This window comes from Setaria italica, unplaced genomic scaffold (genome assembly GCF_000263155.2).
Source record: "Setaria italica strain Yugu1 unplaced genomic scaffold, Setaria_italica_v2.0 scaffold_63, whole genome shotgun sequence".
NCBI classification, from domain to species: Eukaryota; Viridiplantae; Streptophyta; class Magnoliopsida; order Poales; family Poaceae; genus Setaria; species Setaria italica.
The window spans coordinates 1-13,328 of NW_014576776.1; the positions used below are offsets into that span (position 1 = coordinate 1).

At 42.8% G+C, this 13,328-nt stretch overlaps 3 protein-coding genes across 3 annotated transcripts; 1 reads left to right on the forward strand and 2 right to left on the reverse strand.

The window, feature by feature from the left end:
- Nucleotides 1-5,792: 5,792 nt before the first annotated feature.
- Nucleotides 5,793-7,889, reverse strand: LOC101786355 (the record flags this gene model as incomplete). Its single annotated transcript, XM_022823657.1, has 6 exons — nucleotides 7,682-7,889; nucleotides 6,825-6,953; nucleotides 6,620-6,744; nucleotides 6,265-6,546; nucleotides 6,011-6,156; nucleotides 5,793-5,843 (listed from the first exon to the last, which is right to left on the reverse strand). Coding segments are annotated over exons 2-6 (728 nt in total), but the record flags the coding sequence as incomplete, so codon positions are not given.
- A 99-nt stretch (nucleotides 7,890-7,988) lies between these two features.
- LOC111256088 lies at nucleotides 7,989-10,256 on the reverse strand. Its single transcript, XM_022823656.1, has 5 exons — nucleotides 10,118-10,256; nucleotides 9,935-10,009; nucleotides 9,727-9,851; nucleotides 9,370-9,639; nucleotides 7,989-8,855 (listed from the first exon to the last, which is right to left on the reverse strand). The coding sequence occupies exons 1-5, from the start codon at nucleotides 10,230-10,232 to the stop codon at nucleotides 8,616-8,618; spliced, it is 825 nt and encodes a 274-aa protein (XP_022679391.1). The 5' UTR covers nucleotides 10,233-10,256; the 3' UTR covers nucleotides 7,989-8,615.
- Nucleotides 10,257-11,088: 832 nt separating this feature from the next.
- LOC101752867 lies at nucleotides 11,089-13,327 on the forward strand. Its single transcript, XM_004987324.1, has 5 exons — nucleotides 11,089-11,159; nucleotides 12,691-12,794; nucleotides 12,913-12,987; nucleotides 13,074-13,201; nucleotides 13,301-13,327. Exons 2-5 carry the CDS (start codon nucleotides 12,701-12,703, stop codon nucleotides 13,325-13,327), a joined length of 324 nt encoding a protein of 107 aa, XP_004987381.1. The 5' UTR covers nucleotides 11,089-11,159; nucleotides 12,691-12,700.
- Nucleotide 13,328: the final 1 nt, after the last annotated feature.

Here is a 13,328-nt window from a genome sequence, read left to right on the forward strand (position 1 = left end):
GAAGACGGCGGCGGCGGCGGCGGCGGCGGCCCCGCCCGCACGCCCGCCGAGGCCCGCGCGGTGTGCCGCGGCAGCGGCGGCGGCGGCGGCGGCGGCGGCGGCAGCGTCCCCGCCCGCACGCCCGCCGATGCCCGCGCGGTGAGCCGCGGCGGCGGCGGCGGGATCCGCCTCGGCGGGATCCCCGCCCGCACGCTCGCCCGCGCCCGCGCGGCGAGCCGCGGCGGCGGCGGCGGCGGCGGCGGCGGGATCCGCGCCGTATGGCCACCCCGGCGGCGACGGCGGCGGCGGCAGGAGCCGCCCCGACGGCCGTCAGGGCCGCGGCCGCAGGAGGCCGGCCGGCGGTCGCAACTTGGGCCCACGATGGAGGAAGAGAAGGGAAGGAGGAGAGGGGAGGGGGAAGGGGGTCGCCGGCCATGGCGCCGGCCGGCGGCGGCGGCGGCGGCGGCGGCGGCGGCCGGTCACCAGGAAACCCTAAACCTAACTGATACCATATTGAGAGATAATAGATGGATTATGGGCTAACCCTAGAGGGTAGCTATATAGATGTCTTACATGGGCCTATTGGGCCCTAATACACACAGTACACCAACAGTCAGGTCTAAAAATCAACTATGATAAGAGTGATCTGCTTACTATAGGCCTAGAGGAGGAGGAAAATAATATGGCTAAGATTTTCTGCTGTAAGAAAGGTGAGTTTCCTTTCAAGTATCTGGGTGTGCCTCTGCACCATAGTAAGTTGAGAAGGGAGGACATCCAACCCATCATTGACAAGATCATTAAGAGAGTGGCTGGGTGGAGAGGCAAGCTTCTCTCTTATGGGGGAAGGCTTGTCCTGCTGAAATCCTGCCTAGCTAGCATTCCAATTTATCTATTATCCATTATCAAGTTCCCTAAATGGGCTATTGACTTGATTAACCTACAAATGGCCCACTTCTTCTGGGATAACTAAGAGGAGAGGCATAGATATCACCTTGCTAACTGGCAGATGATGGCCCAGAAAAAAGACTTTGGGGGTCTAGGAATTCCAGATTTGAGAACCCTGAACATGTGTCTTTTAGCTTCATGGATCCGCAGATATCACCTCCAAAAAAATGTCCTTTGGACTCTAATTGTTCAGAAAAAATATAGAACTGAACATCCCAACATCTTTTGCTGCCCTACGCGAAATGTCTCTCCTTTTTGGAAAGGAGTCATGTGTGCAGCACAGGCAGCTTCTATAGGTTACCAGTGGAAAATCGGGAATGGCAGCAGGGTTAGATTCTGGGAGGACCATTGGTTTGGGAATTCCAGCCTTGCTGTCCAATACTGGCACCTCTATGTTATTGTGAATGAGAAAGGAGCAACTATTAACCAAATTTGGGATGGTGTCAATTTAAAGCTGACCTTTAGAAGGTCAGTTTCCCAAGGGCTCATGCTGTTGTGGGAGGAGCTGTTGCAGATTGCAAATAGCATCAGTCTCACTGATGAGGAGGATGCTATCATTTGGAAATATAACTCTGAAGGGCTATACTCAGTACAGTCTCTCTACTCAATTTTAAACTTTAGAGGTGTCACTCCCATTCTCATACCAGCAGTCTGGGGTTTGAGTGTGCCCCCTAGAGTGCATGTCTTCCTCTGGTTACTATATAATAATAAAATTCTAACTCGAGATAACCTTAGCAAGAGGAGACACCTGGATGATAAATCTTGCTTATTTTGCAAAGAGGATGAGTCTGTTAATCACTTATTTTTTGGGTGTTGTGTTCCCAACTTTGTATGGGAAGTGATCTCAGAAATTTTTGAGAAACAACTGGGAGCTGACTCTGAGTCAGCTGGCCGGTGGTGCAACAATAAGAATACAATTTTGAACTGTAGCTGTGCTGCAACGCTATGGTCCTTATGGAAATTGCGCAATAACCTGTGTTTTCAGGGGAGGGCGGCGTGGCGAGGAGGGGAGCAGATCCGATCCTGTGCTCGATCGCCAAGATGCTGAGAAGATGGTGTGTGCTGCTAAAGCCGAACAAACACGAGGAGATGGCACAATGCATCGAGCTGCTGGAAGAGAGAGGAGCTGGTCCGCCGAGGATCCCGTGGGTCATCAGTTCTACCCCTTGTCAAGCCTCAAGTTCGGGAGGGTATCGTGGTGCTCAATCCCAGTGGGACTGCAGCGATGCGATGCTCTGGTGGACGTGATGATGAATACACCAATCTCGGCGGCAACGTGCAGTAGGTTTGGTGACTCGGCTGTCGACAGATACGGCATGAGAAATGTTGAATACGATGTGTCTTAGGCGGGTGCGCTTCGAATACGCTTAATGCTCCAACATTGTAATAGAATGGTGGCACGCTTTGTTTCTTGAAGTAAAGCGGGGGGGAGACCCTTTTCTCTAAAAAAAAAAACACGCCACTACTGGTTCTGATTACCTCAACAACATACTTGGTGGTGGGAACTGGGATTCACTGCAAAGAAGTTACCGAGATAGGTAAGGTTACTTTCCAGTGTTGTTGTTCCTAATGAAGGATCAAGTAGGAGTATTGATCAAACATAGAACATATTGGAAGTTCGACAATTCTTTCATTCATTAGCTATGTGTGCGTAACTTGTGCTTCTTTATTTGCCTCACGTCTTTCTATCCGACTTCTGTACTATTCTGATGAATTGTATGAGCTTAGTGTGTCTCTTGTTCTACCTCCTCATGTCTCCTGTACAGTTGTACTACCAGATAGTATATATAAAATAATTTCTCAGTTCATGTATCTCAAGTGACTAACCTAATGCACAGCACTAATTCTATTCATGTGGTGTCCCAGGGGTTGGTAAAAATCAACTTGGGGTATGTTGTGCCTACTACTGAATACAAGTACCATAGATCTCACTACTAAATACTCTCTCCGTTCCAAATTGTAGGTCGTTTTAGCTTTTCTATATTCATAGATATTATTATGCATCTAGACATACACCGTATTTAGATGCATAATAACATCTATGCACTAAAAAAGTTAAAACGACCTACAATTTGGAAATTTGGAACGGAGGGAGTACAAGCTTTTCTTCACGACTCAACGAGCAATCAATGTCCAAATCCCAGTGGAATATGGTGGCCTTGGTCGGAAAGCCGTTTATATTGGTAAAACATCACAGAAGAACACCCATCATCTTGTTTCTTATCGAGATAACCTAATGGTAATTGTCTTCATCATAGAAGACACGGATGGCAGTTTCACAGTTGAACGTGATAAGTCTTCATCTGCCCAAAACAACTGCAGCCTGAACATTTCCTGGCACACATCTATTACTTCAGAATATGCAGCTGTACCGAACACAGCTTGAAGTTATATAATCCTGTTCCTCTGGATTCGTTCCGCTTCTGCTGTTTCTTTCAATCAGAAACAGCTATTCCATGCTAAACATCGATATAATGACAAACTGATTATAGTTCTATAATGGTGTCCAAGTTACACCGGTAACTAGTATTTTTCCAGTGTGCTTGTATGGATGTTCGGCAAAATTAGTTCTCAAGTAGTAGATGGTCGGTTTATTTCTTCTTTCTCTGGAACATTTTTCTCTTTTGAATATTTTTTGGATTGGACACCCGAACTGTGTTTTCCAAGACGGGGGATAACGATCTCTTTTATGCAGGTGACTGCTGGTCCAACTGATGCACAAATCGACTGATTCTGTACTGGAATGGGAATGATCGGTATGCATACCTGGGCAAGTCTCCTTCACTTCCATTAGCTTCAGCGCCGTATGCAGTAACAGGCAAAGGGGTAAGGGATGCTGTGAGTTGGAATCACAATAGAGTCCGAGTAACGTAGTAAACTTTTACTCTTGTGCCTCCACTGGCGTCACAAGAATTGAAAAAGAAAACTCTTGCGTCTCCACTATGGATCTTTTGGACAAATTAGGTGATTGGTGGTTGATTTCGTAGGCTCAAGTCTGGGCCACAGACTTGCCAAGTGCTCCGGTGGGACTTCTAGGCATTGTTATTTAGTCACTCAATTTCATTGTTTTCTGTAACCTCAAGGAATACTTCTTGAACTAGTGTGAATGACTGAATTTTTCCAGCAGTAAGCGAGGCACCCGTGCTGACTTCATCAATTTCGAGAATTTACCAGCTCAATCTTTTAAAGATATGCTCATAAGGGTAGGATTATGTGCGTGTTCGTAGAGGTAAGTGTGCGTGCGTGTATGTGAGCGTCTGTATCGTGTGATTCGAAGAAAAAAAAAGACGACAGTGGGTTCTTGGGTATTCCAGCGCGGCCGTCCAGCTTGGACATGGGCAGTGCCGCTTATCATGAGAGGATCAGAGTGTTGGAGTGGAGAGCATGAGCGAGCGTGTAGTGTTGCAACTTGCTTTGAGACTTTGCTTGCTTAAGGCAAGGGATTACTGCATTAAGAGCTTGTTTGGTTTGAAACCGAAAAGAAATTGCTTGGCCGAAGTGCTGCACCTTGTTTGGTTGTGGGGTCTTGAGCACCGATGCTGCTGCTTGTGCAAGGATGGAGATTAGCGCCATTTGTCTGGCTCCGGCACTCGTTTTTTAGCAGATTAGCCTGGCATTAAGAGAGGTCATTAACGCACACTACCACGTCATGTGCCTTCTCATTCTTTTCTGTTTTTTTTAAAAGAAAAAGTACGACGTCACGACTAGTTTGTTCTCAGGCAAAGCCAATTGCTTTCTTTTTCTCTCTATAAATTGATGAGCACAAGAAGAATATTTAGCAAATATATTTTTATAAAAGAAATTCTAATATCTCTTTAAAAAACTAAATAACGAATATAGAAATACTAAATAACGAATATAGGGAGGAATTGATTGATATATAAGCATAATCTCTAACTAAGATGCAATATAATATCATTAGTGTTCTCAGGCATAAGACTCCAACAAACACATCTTCAAACTTACCTAGCCTGTCAAAGACCATCAACTTTACAAGCAACTAACATGCAGCACTTTTTCACAAGGTAGGCCTCCAACCAAACAGGCCTAACAGTAGACCCCTAGCTGGCCTGGCCAAGCTCCCACGCACCTGGCTGGGCTGGCCTGGCTCGCCCACTGCACCTGGGCCTTTATTATTATTGTTATTTTTTTTCCTCACCCGATCTTACAACTGGATGAAAATCTCGTGTGATTCTTTGCTACTTATGCCTCACTTTTCCTTCTATAATTTGCACTGCAGGGATTGGATACATGTTATTGCCTTAAAGTTCATCATGATGACCTGGTGGTTTATGTACCCCTCAGATCAGAATTTGTGCATCAGATGCTTTGCTATGCTTACACCATGGATCAACTAGTAAATTCTAGCTTGGTGTACTTATTACTACTCATTATTTTGCCTCCCAAGATGATTTAATACGTTTGAATTGAGATTTAACAACATTGAGGAGTGATGGAGGTATTCTCACATCAAATAGGAGGTGTGTGCGCATAACCAACAGTCTCTTGCATGAGATTCTCAAACTAGATGCAGGCAACCAAACAACTTCTCTTCCTAGCTAGGCTACCGCATGCAAATTATCTTAGCAACAGACATCTGTTCAAATATTCTATTAAGATAATACATGAAATTGCAATCCAATCCAGATAAAACGAGCTTAGGGCATGCAGATAGTGTTGCTGTTGTTGCCTAGGGATGCACGTTAATCTTCAACTTCATCTTCATCCGTATCACCTTGGATCAGGCAGGCGATACCCAGCTGCCATTCAATGATATATTTCCTCACGTCATATCAGGTCAGCAATTTTCTAAACAAGATATGTTTATTACATAATAATAGTAAGATCGATGAGATGTATCAACATACATGAGTTGTGGTTCGATGTCATATCCCACATTATGACCACCAATCGTCGCCCTGTCAAACACGCAGAATATCGAGATTTAATAGGATATTATGTTGATTTTACCGCCAACTAGATTATTGATCAAATGTCCCAACAAATCTTGCAGTCATGCAAAACTAAACCTGTATACCAGCACTATCATAACAACTTGAATACCAAAAGAGAAATCCACACTTACTTTTTTGTGTTCAAATCATCCAACATTCCTTCCAAAATTTCCCAGATTTCATAAAAAGACAGGTACGGGGTTCCTGTTTCTATATCATAGTAATTGATGCCCACAAATTTTCCATCCAAATCAACAAGGGGGCCTCCAATCACAGCCTAACCAGGTAATATGGAGAGGTCAGTTGTGACGCCAAGTATGTAAGGCTAAGTACATCATAATCTGGTAAAAGTAGGCAATTAAAAAAGAAAAGGCAAGGGCGCTACCTTAGTGGTTTTACACGTAGTGTACCCAAGAGCATAATTCGCATCATCTGGCACTTTGTGGGATGGTATGAATTTCCCACTTGCAGCCATTAATAAACCTGATTCAAAGCAACGGCCCACAGCTACCACCGTTTGATTATATCGTACCCACTCAGGTCTCGGCAGCTTCCCACGACCATCAACATTGTAATTCTTGACCCTGACTAGAGCAACATTGTATTGGAAACTATAATGCTCCAATTTCCCTGCAGTCCGTTCGTTGTTTGGAAGCAACACCTCAATCTGCAAACAATACAGTGAGACTTAAGCAGTGTCTTGGACGAACGAGAATCACAGTAAAATTAGGAGTACCAACCCTTAAGCTGCTCACGATCTCATTAGCGCCATCAGGGTCCCTAACCAAGCTCGCTGAGGTTAGAATAATCGAACATCCATAAGAGTCAATGAAAATTCCCGTGCATGCAAAGAACTTTGATTTATCTGGACACCATAACTGCCATTAGCTAGTGATGACTCAACATAAATGTGAAATAGTAAATAGCGCATCACTGTGAAATCACCATGGAACGAAGCAAGTGCGACAACTCTGTCAGATATGTTAGAATAAATTTCTTTCTTGAATTCACCCCAGACACCAGTAGGATATTTGTCGCCAAAATGTTCTTCAAAAGTATCAACATTCATGCTACCTGGTGGACGAGACATCGTATAATAGTTAGTGGGACAGCAAGGCTGTAAAAATGCGCAGCACATGATAACTCAGCAAGCATTGACTCATGACCGTGCCCCTTGATGGACTGAGATAACCAAAAGTGTAAACCCAAACTGTACCTTGCTTATCCTGGTGCAACAAGGTTGATTAGCACTGGCATGTGTTAAATCGAAGTGCAGCATTTAACAATCACTTAAAGCTCTCTACATAACAACTTAACATTAAAATGTTATGGCAACTTGTGCAACAACTAATGCCATCTCTACTCTTCAAGGAGCTGGGATGGTCATGGTGTGCTCTATGCACACTCAATCCAGATCTTTCTGGATGGATTTATTAAGGATGCGCATGTAGCATTTTACAGCATAGTGTTGTACTATCTGCGTATGTGTATATGTAGGAGCCAATTGATATGATTATATGTATATAAATTTTTAGACCAGAGTAAAATTACTTTTCAAAATCAGAACCTGATGTATACTTATTCATGATCGCAACGCACAGGCATTGGCTGAATCGCTAGTGCACAAGTAATGTTAACGGATTAACTCTTAACACTATAATATAACTGTAGAAGACTAAACTAGCTATATAGAAGTACAAATGTAAAGGCTTAATTTGAACCACTAGAGGACCTTAGAAACAGTGATGAGTTGCACAATTAAATAACATTTACTGATCAATATTGGGTGGTTGTGTACTCACCTTCAGGATGCGAGCGAAGTTCCACACTTGTGCGTCTTTTTCTATGCCCGTAGATGAAACATTAATACGAGTATTAACCCAAAAGGGATCAGCATGAGTAGATAGTGTAATAATACAACTGAGCAAATGTTAAAACAATTTTTTTTCTCGAACAACGCAGGAGAGCTGCATGTCATTTCATTAAGAGAGAAAAAAACACAATACAAAGGGCAAAAAAAACCCTCCAAACACCTCACCACACACACCCTTGAAAAACAAAGAAAGGTACAGACGCGACACGCAAAAAAAGAACGGCCAACGACTAGCCTGCCCCAAATTAAGGACCAAGACCAAGCAACCTGCAAAGGAGCTCCCGGAGAGCAGAAGCTCCAGCCATACACCAAAGGCTGGCAATCTTTTGCAAGACTACCTCCACTACTGGCCTCTCTCCCTCAAATGCACAATCATTTCTATGTTTCCATAATTCCCATGCAACTAGGATAATCAGAGAATTGAGACCACTCTTCTGCTCCTGGGGCACTCTTTTGACAGCCCTAGACCACCAGTTAGAGAAACGGGTGGTATCCAGTTAAACAAAATCTTGAGACCATACTCCCTTGTAATGTTCATATTTTAATCTCAACAAAATATTCTAACATTTTGAATTAGACAAATATGTTGGCTTCAATATTTGATACACAGGAATATGGCTACTCTACTCTACAATACAGAGCAACTGTGACGTGCCTAGTACAGCTCATCTGTTTGATATTATCTTACGCTAGAGGTAACAAAGCATCAAGTTTTTATTAAGGGTAACAAATATGTTGGCTTTAATATTTGATACACAGGAATATGGCTACTTTACAATACAGAGCAACTTTGACACATGCCAAGTACAGCTCACCTATTTGATAATATCTTACGCTAGAGGTACCAAAGCATCAAGTTATTATTAAGAGTAAACACTAAAAGCTGCAACTGCAAACATAGATAAGAAAACTGGAAATATATTGGCACACCTGGCTAACTTCACCATCTCAGGAAATAATATCTTTTCCATGGATGTCCATAAATCATTCAAACGATCAAAAATTATATCCCTTGGCATGAATATGGGTCTTTTCATATTCCAGAAAATGTTCATGCCAACAAAGTTCCCATCAAATTCAAAAAGCGCGCCCCCCTGCATAACCTAGAGAAAAAAATCATGTGGCAGGCAACAAGGATTACACTGGAACAGAATAAAATGACCAGGTAATAAGAGTTACTCCCACCTTTACGTTTACTAGTTACTGTTGACTGTCTTCTGCAAGTTCTAAATGCTACTCCCTCCAGTCATTACTACTTGACATTAGGACACAAAAATAGACTCGAAAGTAATTATATTTTAGTGCCGAGACGAGTCAAGTAATAACAAGGACTGGAAGGAATACTATTTTATTATCATTAATATGTTATACTTTAAAATGTATGATATCTTTGAAGTATGTTCCACTGCAAATTCAACCACTATGAAAACCATTCAACTTAACTGCACAAGGGTACATTTTGAAAGGAATAAGGCCAACCTTTTGCATTACAGTCAACAGCGACTAATAAAGGTAAACAGAGAGAGTAAATTAACATTTTCTTTATCGAATACGAGACACAGTTTAGAGAATATAGTAACAGAAAAGATTATAGCACTCATAATAACACAAGTGTACCTCAGATAATTTACATGTAGAGAACATAAGATGTCCAGAATCTTCAGATCGGTCTGAAGCAGTAAGTGTCCCACTTCTGGCCATTAATTTGCCAGAGATGTCACGCCCTACTGCTACAACCTTGCTACCAGGCATCAATTCCTTTGCATAACTGAGAGGTACGCAATAAACATCAAGGACGGGTGTGACTTTGACAACAGCAATTACATGATCCAGGTCATATTCTTCCACAGTCCCTATGGCAACATGTCCTTCATGGCGTACTTTAATCTATAATAGTAAAGCAAGGAAACAACACAGAATGATCACAGTTATCTAAAGTAGAAAAGAACAATTAGTAAATGATTCAGCACCAACCTCAATGTCATGGACATCTCTTTCATCATCTAAAGCTCTAACCAAAGCTGCTGATGTCACAAACTTTGTGAAGTTAGACTGGCATTCTATAGCTATGCCAGAGGATGCAAATAGCACATATTCTCCTACAAGATCATAATTTGTATCATTCCAACTAATGACTTTTAGGCATATATTTTGAAAACTAAGTGTACAACAGCGTAATCACCATGGGACAAAGCAATTGAGACGACACTTCTAGACAACTTTGATGCAACTTCATCACTCAACTCATTCCAGAAACCTTGATTGTCCCAAAATAAGCAACAAGTTAGAAAACACGATACAAGGCAGCCGTGAGTGCTCAAATAGAGCCATAAAACACATGAAGAAAAAGGAAGAACCAGCGGACCTGGAATCGATGAGTCGGTTGAGAATCTTGTGAGATCATCAGCACCCCTCTTGCTTGGCAGCATCTTTCCAGAACTGATATGATGCAGAATTGAACAAGGAAAAATTTGGGTCATAACCAGAAAAGCAACGTTGCAGGATCAGTAATTCAGTTTTTATTTATTATGCCATACTTTTAAGTCTACTGTGAGACTGGGATACGTGGATCCCGTATCAGGAACCCCAAAAAAAAGGAACCCATGCCGGATACTTTTTATAAAACAAATAAATAATAATGCATATTAAAATCCTACAATCTGTAGCAGCCTAGAAGGACCAAGCAACATTGAAATTAGGGTTCATTTCTCTAAAATGGTGACATGATCCCATAAGGCCATAACGGTGGCCGATCGACGTCGCCACATGACGACGTACACTACCAGCGCTAGGAGCAGTAGTTAGTAGTCGAATTTGCGGAGAAGGGAGAAGGGAAAAATCAAGCAACAACAAGTCAAGAACGGAGGAACAAGAAGATTAGACCGAGAACTGCAAGGGAAGAAACTCACCCGAGGTAGTCGCCGGCCCGCTGCTGACTCGCCGTCGGCGCTCGTGCGTGCTGCGTCGCGCGTTCGCGGAGGGCGTGGTAGAGTGGCGGTGGATCGTCGCCAGCGGTCCGCGGCTCCGGCGGGCGGGCGGCGGCGCTATGCGTGCGCTGGGCAGGTCAGCTGCGGGGCGTCGGGTTGGGACAGGCGGCTAGGGCTGGGCGCTGGAAGATACGTGTGATGCCCGTATCGGCGAAACGGCCCGATATAAATACAGAGGGAACCTTCCTCTCCCGGTTCCCACCTCCCTCTTCCGATCCGATCTCGTCCTCTCACGTCGCTGGCGATCGTCGGCGGCAACGGGCCGGACGCCGCCGCTCCTCTAGCCCTCCAGCGAACGAGCCCCCCCCCCCCCCCCCCCCCCCCCCCGCCGCAAGGCGTGAGTGAGCCCCCTCCCGACCAGCCGCTCGCCCAGACCTCGCCGCCCGTCCCGCCTGCTCGCCCAGTCGGCAGACCGCGAAGGTGAGTCCCAGCTGATCATTCTCCCTCAGTTCTGTGTGTATCTTTGCTGCAAAATGGAATGAAAAATGGATTGCGATGGTACCTTTGTATGTTGGCATGTATATTATCTGGCAAATGGAATGAAGATGGTTTGGTATATTCTATCTGCATATGTACATGCATATTAATTGGATTACAGAATGGATTGGTATGTTCGATTATGGTCAGTAGTGTCATTCCTTGATAATTACAGAAGCTGGACAATGGACAGCACCTTGCACTGCTCATAGGTATGGCCTGTCATGGTCGCAGAAATTGGCTTGACTAGTACATGTTGTGCTTGCAATCATTTGTTGTTGGATTTGTGACAAACTTTACAGTGCTGTAACCAGTAGATGTTTGTATTCAATATCAATCCATTACTCATCATAACCTTAAATATGTATTTATGTCATGATAAGTTCTTTTTAAAAGTTTCAAGCTGAATTTTTTGGATAACAACATGGCTGATGGTGCAGATACGGGCGAAGAGAACCTTAATATTTTGTCAGTTAGTTTCGGAGCAAGTTAAGGCAAAGAATCGATTGGGGACCCACTTAAACAAACAAGGCTACTACAATGTATATATTACCCCTAAATTAGGTCACGCAGCCGCCGCCAATGCAAATTAGGTCGGCTCCCCTTGATATCTTGTTTCAATGGAAACGAAATTAGGTTAGGAGCTGGTTCTGTTGGATCTTTAGTTCATCTGATTGCTTATCTACAGGCTTGTACCTCTTAAAATATCTGGGATTTTAGTGTGGGAAGTGAAGCTTTGATGGTTTCTTTAACCATATATAGTGCTTTTTTCCTATTGGTGCTTCATTAGGTTGTTAGGGCTGGATTGTATATATATTATTTCTTATGAATCCAGGTCAGCTGCCAATTGTAGCTTAGCACCCCTCAGTTTCTCTATACCATGTAAATCAACCAATTAGTTTGGTGCTTGCTTTCTAGGACTTATTTGTTGTTGCCGGTTTGCTTATCTATTGATTAAAATTTGCTGAAAAATCAGGGTGTTTTTTTTTCCGTGTTGGTACTCAAACATTTGATGTTTCTTTCAAATACTTTTGAGGTGTTTGGCATGTGGTTAATTTTCATGTAGGGTCAAGATTGCATGTGTAGGTCGTTGTGAATCCGTTTCTGCTTGTTTTGGCTCTGTCACGTTGCAATTCTCATTGCTTGTTCCTTGGTCCATAGTTTGGAAATTTTGTCCTTTTAATTCCATATCAAATATGAAATATGAAAATTTTTGTGCTCTATATTGGTTGGGAACTAATATATATGTTTCACTATGATGATATTTTGCACTCTACGTGTTCCTTCAACAGAATACAACCTGGTTGTTATTATTTGAAAAGTGAAAAAACTAACAACCATCAAGTTGACGGTGCATTTCTTTTGCTTTGCTTTATGAAAGTAGTATGGCATAAATAAAAATTGAATCGCTGACCCTGCAACGTTTGCTTTTCTGGTTGTTATGACCCACATTTTGCCTTTAATTCTGCTTCAGTTTTGGAAAGATGCTGCCAAGTAAGAGGGGTGCTGATGATCTTACAAGATTCTCAGCTGACAATAAAAGAACTTGCAGTGGACAAGAGGCAACTGATTTTTTAGGTCTGCAGGTTCTTCCTTTTTCTTCATGTTTTTTTTATTATTTATGGCTCTATTTGAGCACTCGTGTGTGTTTGTAACATGTTTTCTTAATTTGGTGACTTATTTTGGGACAATCAAGATATCTGGAGGGATCTGGGTGTGGAAGTTGCATCAAAGGTGTCTAGAAGTGTTGTCTCAATTGGTTTGTCCGATGGTGATTATTCTGTTGTACCCTTAATTTTTTTCAAAATATATGTCTAAAATCATTAGTTTTGAATGATATAATTTATGATCTTGTAGGGCAAAATGTGCCATATGCATCCTCTGGCGTAGTTATAGAATGCCAGTCTTCCTTCACAAAGTTTGTGACTTCAGCAAGTTTGGTTAGAGCTTTACATGATTCTGAAACAAATGACCATAGGTTTAAGGTTTGTGCTGCTGATAATCATTTACTAATTGCTATTGTTTACTTTACATAACTGTGACCATTCCGTGCTGTTTTGCTTTTATGCGGATATAGATTGTAGTACAGCATGAAGAAGATGTGGCCATAGG

Bases quoted from the DNA above. Each gene is read 5' to 3' on its own strand.
- LOC101752867 (XM_004987324.1), top strand. From the start codon at position 12,701: ATGCTGCCAAGTAAGAGGGGTGCTGATGATCTTACAAGATTCTCAGCT. The intron at 12,988-13,073 runs GTGATTATTCTG...ATGATCTTGTAG, and splicing joins CTCAATTGGTTTGTCCGATG to GGCAAAATGTGCCATATGCA. The intron at 13,202-13,300 runs GTTTGTGCTGCT...TATAGATTGTAG, and splicing joins CAAATGACCATAGGTTTAAG to TACAGCATGAAGAAGATGTG.
- LOC111256088 (XM_022823656.1), bottom strand. From the start codon at position 10,232: ATGACCCAAATTTTTCCTTGTTCAATTCTGCATCATATCAGTTCTGGA. The intron at 10,010-10,117 runs GTCCGCTGGTTC...GGGACAATCAAG, and splicing joins AACCGACTCATCGATTCCAG to GTTTCTGGAATGAGTTGAGT. The intron at 8,856-9,369 runs GTACACTTGTGT...TTTTTTCTCTAG, and splicing joins CTACATGTAAATTATCTGAG to GTTATGCAGGGGGGCGCGCT.